This window comes from Penaeus japonicus, unplaced genomic scaffold (assembly GCF_977035675.1).
Source record: "Penaeus japonicus unplaced genomic scaffold, GWHDUDI00000001_assembly GWHDUDI00000026, whole genome shotgun sequence".
Taxonomy (NCBI): domain Eukaryota; kingdom Metazoa; phylum Arthropoda; class Malacostraca; order Decapoda; family Penaeidae; genus Penaeus; species Penaeus japonicus.
In genome coordinates, this window is record NW_028234428.1 from 27,922,939 (window position 1) to 27,932,938 (window position 10,000).

At 35.9% G+C, this 10,000-nt stretch overlaps 1 protein-coding gene across 1 annotated transcript in view; it reads left to right on the forward strand.

Moving 5' to 3' along the window:
- garz (Sec7 domain-containing protein garz) overlaps positions 1 to 8,802 on the forward strand; it is a 22,797-nt gene extending 13,995 nt beyond the window's left edge. Inside the window, exons 11-17 of the mRNA XM_086552397.1 lie at positions 166 to 187; positions 1,533 to 1,754; positions 2,238 to 2,499; positions 3,490 to 3,637; positions 4,855 to 5,679; positions 8,249 to 8,503; positions 8,635 to 8,802. Of these exons, the coding sequence (XP_086408523.1) occupies positions 166 to 187; positions 1,533 to 1,754; positions 2,238 to 2,499; positions 3,490 to 3,637; positions 4,855 to 5,679; positions 8,249 to 8,503; positions 8,635 to 8,652 (1,752 nt within the window). The 3' untranslated portion in view covers positions 8,653 to 8,802. The remainder of the gene's footprint in view (positions 1 to 165; positions 188 to 1,532; positions 1,755 to 2,237; positions 2,500 to 3,489; positions 3,638 to 4,854; positions 5,680 to 8,248; positions 8,504 to 8,634) is intronic.
- Positions 8,803 to 10,000: the final 1,198 nt, after the last annotated feature.

The following is a 10,000-nucleotide window of genomic DNA, read 5'->3' on the forward strand; positions in this document are numbered from 1 at the left end:
AAATGTTGTGGTACTTTACATTAAATGTTTAACAGAGTGAAAGGTTTTGTCCAAACAATGTCAAGTTTTAGCTGGTAATAGAATATGCATTGCTGTGTTGCATCAAGTTGCCAGTTTGCATTTTTTTTCCCAAGTTGAAGCATGTGAGTGGCTTGCAATTGTCAGGTCTCACTCTGCAGCCAGACGGGTGAGCAGGAGGATGGGTAAACTCCACAGAAACCTTTTTAAATTATTATTATTATTATTATTATAATTATTATTATTATTATTATTTCTTTATTATTATTATTATTATTATTATTATTATTATTTTTGTTATTATTATTATTATTATTATTATTATTATTATTATTATTATTATTATTATTATTATTATTATTATTATTATTATTATTATTATTATTATTATTATTATTATTATTATTATTATTATTATTATTATTATTATTATTATTATTATTATTATTATTATTATTATTATTATTATTATTATTATTATTATTATTATTATTATTATTATTATTATTATTATTATTATTATTATTATTATTATTATTATTATTATTATTATTATTATTATTATTATTATTATTATTATTATTATTATTATTATTATTATTATTATTATTATTATTATTATTATTATTATTATTATTATTATTATTATTATTATTATTATTATTATTATTATTATTATTATTATTATTATTATTATTATTATTATTATTATTATTATTATTATTATTATTATTATTATTATTATTATTATTATTATTATTATTATTATTATTATTATTATTATTATTATTATTATTATTATTATTATTATTATTATTATTATTATTATTATTATTATTATTATTATTATTATTATTATTATTATTATTATTATTATTATTATTATTATTATTATTATTATTATTATTATTATTATTATTATTATTATTATTATTATTATTATTATTATTATTATTATTATTATTATTATTATTATTATTATTATTATTATTATTATTATTATTATTATTATTATTATTATTATTATTATTATTATTATTATTATTATTATTATTATTATTATTATTATTATTATTATTATTATTATTATTATTATTATTATTATTATTATTATTATTATTATTATTATTATTATTATTATTATTATTATTATTATTATTATTATTATTATTATTATTATTATTATTATTATTATTATTATTATTATTGTTATTATTATTGATATTGTTATTATTATTATTATTACTATTATTATTATTATTGTTATTTTATTATAATTGTTATTATTTTTGTATTTATTAGTTATTGAGATTATGATGATTATAATTATTGTTATGTCTTTTTTATATTTATTATTATGATTATTACTGTTGTTATTATTATTATTATTATTATTATTTCTTTTATCATAATCATTATTATGATGATTATTATTACTATTATTATTATTATTATTATTATTATTATTATTATCATCATCATTATTGTTGTCATTGTTTACTCTTTTTGTGCAGTTCTGTGTTTTTTCTCTTTCATTCATCACTCCCTAGTTAAATGCCTTGCCTTACAGAGTGACGCAATCCCTGAGATACTGAAGAACATGTTGCTGGTAATGGAGACGACCCAGGTCTTCCACACAGCTGATGGATTCACGCGCCTCTGGACCATCACGTGGGACCGCATTGATGCCTTTCTGCCCGACTTTCGCCACCATCTCTTCAGGAGCCACCCCCCTTGTATGCAACCGTGGGATCTTATTGTTGGGTTTTAGGGTGTGGATGTGCTTGGGTGGTGTATTGTTTTGTTTATTTTGTATGTGTGAGAAGTATGATGTGATTTTATGGAAATATGATTGTATGATCTCTCTGTACATAGTCTTGTCACTTAATTTATTAATAGATTTTTATCTTTTATATTTTGATAGATCTTAACTCTTGAACAATTTTAAGGAGCCTTGTGAATTTGACTTCAATCAATGATGACCTACAAAACAGAGCAAAATGTCTACTTCATTGTCTGATGGAGATGCTTATTTCCTTTTACTAATTTTAGTTGTGTTGTTTAACATATGGGAACCTACTTTACAGATGCTAAGAATATGGCATTTTTAAAGATTTAAAAAAAGGGGAAAAAATATTGACATAGTTTCACACCCAGTGACTCATCAGAAATATGAAAGGGGAGTGAGAATTACTCTCATACCCTCTCACCTCTTACAGCTGAGATCCACAAGATAGAGGTTGTCCCGGCAGATGTCCCAGCCAAAACACCTTCAGCAGACGCCACAGTGCCAAATCCAGCTGCAGGAGCTACAAGCACAACTGCTCCAACCGAGATTGCAAACGGGAACCCCATTAACACCTGCTCTAGCCCCAGTACCTCAGATCAACCTACACAGAACACCAGTAGCAGCTTGTCATCCAGCCCAGTTTCCAAAGAAGCTTATGTACCCCCTACATTGCAAGAACAGGGAGCTGCAAGGTGAACTATTTTGTAATGCACTTACAGAATAAAACAAAACAAAACATTCTCTGGTTCATAAGACAATATAAAATTTACAGAATTTGGTATGTGCAAGGTTTTAGGATGATTTTATTAGAAGGGAAAAAAAAGTATACACTTGGATCTCTAATGGCTGGCTGATATAGGGCATATGATACACCTGGATCTCTGATGTAAGGCTTATAAATAGTGGATAGAGTGACTTGAGGTGATCTACTATTCACCAAGCAAATATTCAGCTAAAGTTGTTAATGATATTACTAACTTAGTTATAAAGCAAGCTGTATATAAAAAAATAATAAAATTAATAGAAGTGTTATTTGAAGACATAAAATAATAGCAGCTGGGGCTGTAGCACCCTGGTGTGCAATGAGCAGTACATATGATAGCTGCAAGATTCCAAAATGAAATAAAAGCTAAAGTCCAGAATCATATTACTATTGTTAAACAACTGGTGAATTAGATATTTATCATTTAGGCATGAACTTTTTGTTTATTTTGTTTGGAGCAACCGTAATCTGTAGAACAGGTAAAATTGCACTTTTATGTAAAGGTAAATTGATGGGATGGAGAATGGACGGTTAAGGAATAGGATGCTACAGAGAACACCATGTGAGGATAGGAGGCCAGCACTAAAAATAAAGTTCAGGAACCACTGCTGGAAATTGATTAAGTTCAGAGTGTTTGTATATCATAAACCTAGCAAACACAATTACACACAGTATAGCTACATTTGACATTTGTTATGATTTTGTTATTGTTAATGTTATTGTTATTATTATGATTATTGTTATTATTGTTATGATTATAGTGATGATGATGATGATAATTGATATATAGTTTTTATTCATTGTTTTGATTAATTAAATCTATTAGAGATAGATAAATCTTTTGGTCTGGCAAATATAGTAAACTGGCAAGGTGTTCTCCTTTCCTAAACTAACTCAGAATGATATCCTATGTTTACAGGCTATCCCTGAGTCAAGAGAGCTTACCCACCAGCTATGCCACTGGAGTCATACTGCAGCCCCCCTTACCCACCCTCCTCCCTGTCTCGCCTCATGGTTCACCTCCTGCGACAGACACTCATTCTGCTGCTTCCCCTCTGTCTCCTCAGGTAAGGGAGATTTTTGTGGGTGAGGAAAGTGCGAGTGCGTTTGTGTGATTGTCTTTTGTTTTTGAAGGTGCCTTTTCTTTCGTACTAGGAACATATTTTCGCATTTACTTAGTCAAGATTCTGTCTTTATAGATTGTAGCATACAGTACTGTAGAATAAGAGAAAAAGCTGTCTTTTCATTGTCAGTTATTTGCAGAATCAGTAACATTTGAGACTTATTTTTTAAGGGGGGGGAGAAGGTCTGATCTGAAAATTGATTTATTAATATTTTTGTTGCCCTCCTAAAGTTCTTCTGATAATCTGATAAGAAAAGAAAATGTAAGGAGATAAAAAAGTATTGAATGTATAAGCATAGTAAAGTGCTTTACATACAAGTTCATAGTTGTTCTATTTGGTAGTTTTGGAGTAATGTTGGTTCAGTTGATTTTGAATTAATGTGAAAGCTTTAGAGAAAATGTGTCCTGTCTATCTTCCCCCTTGTAGCCTTTGGTCATTTCTAGAACAATTTTGACATTCACAATATGTGCTTTGTTCCAGCTGTGTTAAACTAGCCAGCCAGACAAAACATCACTGAATGCACAAGACCAAAACCCATAGAGGTGCAAAGGCCCTCATGATAAGATCTTGCCCTCATGATAGAATCTGGAAAGTTAAAGTGTTCCTGATTGCTTAATCTTTGGATGCAGTTCTTTGTACTTACATGGTCATTTTGTCATGCATTCTGGGATACATCCTGGAGTATGTTTGATTCATGCTTCTTGTCTTGAGGGTTAATTACATCACTATGACAGTATATCACTACATTTCAGGTGCTGTTGCATAAGCTTTTGTAATGTTGATTTTGGTCATTATTAGAATTCTTGTTTTATGTCTCTTCTTTTTCAATTAATGGTTGGTAGTTTTCTTTGAGCTCTAAGAGAAAAAAGGGTTCGATAATATGTACTGTGGCTCTTTTCATTATATGTATGCGTGTGTACAGTTTAGATTTTCATTTTTATTAGGTTTTGTTCTACGTCTGATACGTGGGTGACGAAGCTTGAATCCAATTTTTTTTTTTCTTTATTCCAACTTTATTTACCCTTCACACATTGTGCAGCTAATTTTGAAGTGAGATATGTATTTTTAATATGATTTTGTATGAGTATTAGCCCTTATGTTATATTTGTTTTTTTTATTGACTTTTACTTTTTTTTGCTTTCCCTTGTGTTGAAATTTAGGTGCTGTCCACAACACCTTTGGCTAGTGGGAGTTTAGCCTCCAGCCCCATCCCTCCAACTCTGCCTCACCTGACACCCTCTCCTGTCCCGCACACAGTCTCTCTCCCTGAGCTAAGTGCACAGAATCCATTAGTGTTTACACCCATGGCCATTCAGATGCCAGAGACAAATGCAGAAACTCCCTTTGCTTCTCCCATGCTTCATCAACCCTCAGTGCCATCATTAAGTGTTAGTCATAATAGCTATACTGCTGAAAATGCTGTGACTCCTCCTTTTTCGTCACATCCACCATCCTGTGACACACGAGGACAGAGTCCCATAACAAGCTACAACTCTGTAGAAAATCCAGTGTATCAATATAATGAAAACCAAGAACTCTACTTAGAGGATCAGGACCCCAGTAGTGCACTGCACACGACATCTGATGTTAAATTTTACACTCCTTGTGGTGATGTAGAACCAGGCCAAGGAAGAAGGTCTGAGGATAATCAGGTCCCCAGTGAATCAGGGGGAAGCATACCCTTCTATGACATGCCAGCGGTTATTAGCAGTGAGACAAATCCGTCCCCAGATGCACAAACACAAAGACAACCAGATACAGTCCACGACCCTAGACCCCTCCCCTACGGCATCCCTAGCACCCAAGGCCCATCACCCGAATTGCCCTCAACCCCAGCCGTGGGATCTGTCTTCCCCCTCTCAATCCCCTCTTTCCTCAACCCCTTTTCCGTGGAGGTTGATGCCGGGCAAGAAGTCATTTCCACCACAGATAATGTCCCAGTTGAGCCCTCGAGTGCCCTTCCCCCTGAACCCCCGGCACCAAAGGTAGTGTTTAGCTGTTTTGTTGTTTGCTCATTTTATTGTATTAGTCAGTTGGTCAGACTTGATTGATAATTGATATGATATTAGTTTTCTTTTCCTTAATTTTTGTTAATTTATTTGTTAAATTTTATATGAGAGGTGTGTGTGTGTGTGTGTGTGTGTGTGTGTGTGTGTGTGTGTGTGTGTGTGTGTGTGTGTGTGTGTGTGTGTGTGTGTGTGTGTGTGTGTGTGTGTGTGTGTGGTGTCCGGTGTGTTGTCGTGTGTGTGATGTTGCCGCTCGTGTGTGCTGCTGTTGTGTGTGTGTGGTGTCGTGCGTGTGTGTGTGTGCGCGATTGTGTGTGTGCTCGTGTGTGTGGTCGTGTGTGTGTGTGTGTTGTGTTTTTCTCTCTCTTTTCCTCTCCCTCTCCTCCCCTCTCTCTCTCTCTCTCTCTCAATCTCTCTCTCTCTCTCTCTCTCTCTTTTCTTCTCTTCTCTCTCTCCTCTCTCTCTCTCTCTCTCTCTCTCTTTCCTCCCCTTCTCATCGTCTTGCTCTCTCTCTCTCTCTCTCTTCACTCCCTCACTCCCTCACCCCTCCCCCTCTATCCACTTTCACTGCCCTCTCATCTCTCACTCTCACATTGGCATCTCTCTCATTCTGCTCTCTCTCTTGCTCTCTCTCGTCTTGCTCTCTCTCTCTCTCTCTTCCTCTCTCTCTCTCTCTCTCTCTTCTCTCCTCTCCACTCTCTCTCTCTCTCTCTCTCACTCATCTTCACCCCCTCTCTCTCTCTCCCCCTCTCTCTCTCCCTCTCTCTCTCTCTCATCTTCTCTCTACTCTCTCTCTCTCTCTTGCTCTCCTCTTGCTCTTCTCTTGCTCTCTCTTGCTCTCTCTCTGCTCTCCTCTCTCTCTCTCTTGCTCTTCTCTCTCATGCTCTCTCTCTCTTGCTCTCTCCTCCTGCTCTCGTATTCTCACTCTCTCTCTCTCTCTCTCTCTCCTCGTCTCATCCTCTCACTCTCACTCCTCACTCTCATCTTCACTCTTCACTCTCACTTCTCCCTCTCCCTCTCCCTCTCTACTCTCATCTCTCTCCTCTCTCTCTCTCTCTCTTCTTCTTCCTCTCTCTCTTCACTCTCTCTCTACTCTCTTGCTCTTCTCTCTCTTGCTCTCTCCTCTCTCTCTCTTGCTCTCTCTCTCTCCTCTCTCTCTCTCCTCCTCTCTCTCCTCTCTCATCTCTGCCTCTCTCTCTCTGCTCTCTCTCCTCTCTTGCTCTCTCTTCCTCTCTCTCTGGCTCTCTTTTGCTCTCTCTCTCTCTCATGCTCTCTCTCTCTCTCTCTCTTCTCTCTCTCTCTCTCCTACATCTCTCTCTCTCCATCTCTATCTCTCATCCTCTCTACCTACTCTCTCTCTCTCTCTCTCTCTCTCAACTCTCATCTCTCACTCTCATCTCAACTCTCACTTCTCTCTCCTCCATCCCCTCCTCTACTCTCTCTCATCTCTCTCACTCTCTCTCTGCGATATCTCCTTTCTCTCCTCTCCCCTCTTGCCTCATATCCTCTCGATCCATCGCATCTTGCTCTCGCCTATCTCCTACCCCTCCTCACCTTCTTCCTCTTGCCTCATCACCTCTCCTCTCTCCTCTCTCTCGCCTCTCATCACTCTCTCTCTCCTTCCTCCTTGCTCATCCATCTCCCTCTTCTCACTCATCTTCTTCGCCGTCCTCTCTCTCTCTCCTCTCTGCCTGCACGCCTCCTCTTCGTCTCTCCTCTTCTTGCTCTCCTCAATCATCTCTCTTGCTCTCCTCTCTCTCTCTTGCATCACTCTCTCTCTCGTCTGCCTCCTTCATCTCTCTTGCCCTCTCTCTCTCTCTCTTGCTCTCTCTCTCACTGCTCCGCTCTACTCCTTTGCTCTCTTGTGCTCTCTTGCTCGCCCACTCATCATCTCTCTGCATCCTCGTCTCCTCTGACTCCTCTTCCTCCTCAGCTAGCCCCATCTACCTCCATCTCCCCTTGCTACTCTCTCTATCTCTCTCTCTACCTCTCTATAGCGGCCGCATCCTCCTCTCACTCGATCTCTTCCACCTCTTTTAGCCTCTCTTCTCTTCTGATCTCTTGCTCTCCAAAGGTCTCTCTCTCTTTCGCTCTCGCTCTCATCTCTCTCTCCTGCTCATTCACTCCTCTCCTTCTCGCGTCTACTCTCTCCTTGCTCTCCTCTCTCATTTCGTATACTTTCTCTTGCTCATCTCCTCCACTCTGCTGCCTCTCTCTCATCTGCTCTCTCTCATCTTGCTCTCTCTCTTTGCTGCTCATCTCTTGCTCCTCTCTTGCTCTCTCTCTCTGCTCTCTCTCATCGTTGCTCTCTCTCTTGCTCATCTCTCTCGTTGCTCTCTCTCTTCTCTGCTCTCTCTATGCTCTCTCTCTCTCTCTCTCTCTCTCTCTCTCTCTCTCTCTCTCTCTCTCTCTCTCTCTCTCTCTCTCTCTCTCTCTCTCTCTCTCTCTCTCTCTCTTTATCTATCTCTATCTCTATCTCTATCTCTTTCTCTTTCTCCACCCCCCTTCCTTTGCTGATCTAAGTATAAATACTCATGTCATTTTCCAGGACTCATTTCCAGCGTACCGTCCAGCATCCATACTCTTCAGCCAGTCGTCTGATGATAAACCCTTTGTAGTGGACCCCTTGGCATCTCCTGACCTCCCACAGGCAGTAGCACCAAATGCGGTTGATGGAAGTCTCACAGAGAAGTCAATGGGTGAAGCAAGCGAGGAACGACCGAAGGCTCCCATGCCACTGCTGTTGACAAATTCGACACTGTGCCAGTCACCTCTGACGCTCTTACCTCTCAGTTCTCCCAAGGCAAGTAGTAACTGTAGTATGGAAGCAGCAAAGTGGATATGGAATTTTATGAACAATATTTGTTTTTGCCTGTCATCATCGGAAAATTACTTATTTTTTCTTATTATATTTTTCTTTTTCTTGTATTACAGAATCAAGAGGGTCTTTAGTGAACATTTGGTGCAGGATTCCTACAGACATTTTTAAACAACTGGAATTTTGAACTTTCAAGATGATGTAATAGTTATGGGTTTTACTTTTGTAGCTGAAGGTATACAGTTCTTTCCTGGACTGTATCTCCATAGTCAGTTACTACACAGAACTTCTTCAAGAAGTGAATTCTTACATGAGTTTAATCATGTGTACAAGTTGGTAGCTGTATTATTTGCATACACACAAACATAGATGAATAACTACATGCGCATATAAGAATAGATACAGACAAGTAAGGAAGTATAGACAAACTCACACACGCAAAAATACAAACAAACAAGTGCATATGCACATACAGATACACATACAAACAAATACACACACAGATACACACAAGGACACAGTTTCTGCTCACATTTTATGTTTCATTGTAATTAGTTCCCTGGAAGTCAGAAGATTTATTTTCTTGGGAAGACTCTTTATGATAGCCAAGTGTATAACTCTGGAATGAAAATAATTTTTATAGTTGAAATGTAATAATCAATATGTATTTATTTAGTATGTGTAGTTTCTATGTGTTTCATCTCTTCTTTTTTTCCTTGCTCTTAGCTTTGAAACTTTGATAAGATATTCTAATGTTTATTATAAAATATTTATAAACGTTGTTGAGGGGGATGAAGGATGGTATTACTGGCATCACCATATTTTTTTTTAGGTGCAATAGAGTTCTCAACATTCTGTTTGTAGCCATGTTAGCCCATGAGATATATAGAAGTTTATAACAGATAGTGATTTACAATATATAGATCTGTGGAGACCATAGACGCCTGTGTAAATATGAGTTATAGAGTTAAAATGTAACTGGGGAGTTAGTTTTCTCAGTGATAGATGACTTTATTTATCATAGAGGATGCCACTCCTTATGTTGTGTACTGTAAATAGGTACATATCCGTTCATGATAATGCAAAGCTGATGCATATGTTAGCTGACAGAACAACTGTGGAGAACTTTCATACACTCAAACTGGTGTTTTAACTTTGTGTAGAAATTTTAAAGGACTACAGTATTAGATTATGCATACACACACATGACCACTATATTTTATATAATTCTTACGATTTATATTAAAACATATCTAATTATACATGATTGTTATATACATATCTTACTATATATATATATATATTATTTTATATATATATATATATATATATATATATATTATATATTATATCGACTATAACATATACATATACATATATATACATATTTATATTTTTTATTTATGCATATATTCATCTATATATATAATATATATATATATAAATATTTAATATATATATATCTAAATATATAAATATAAT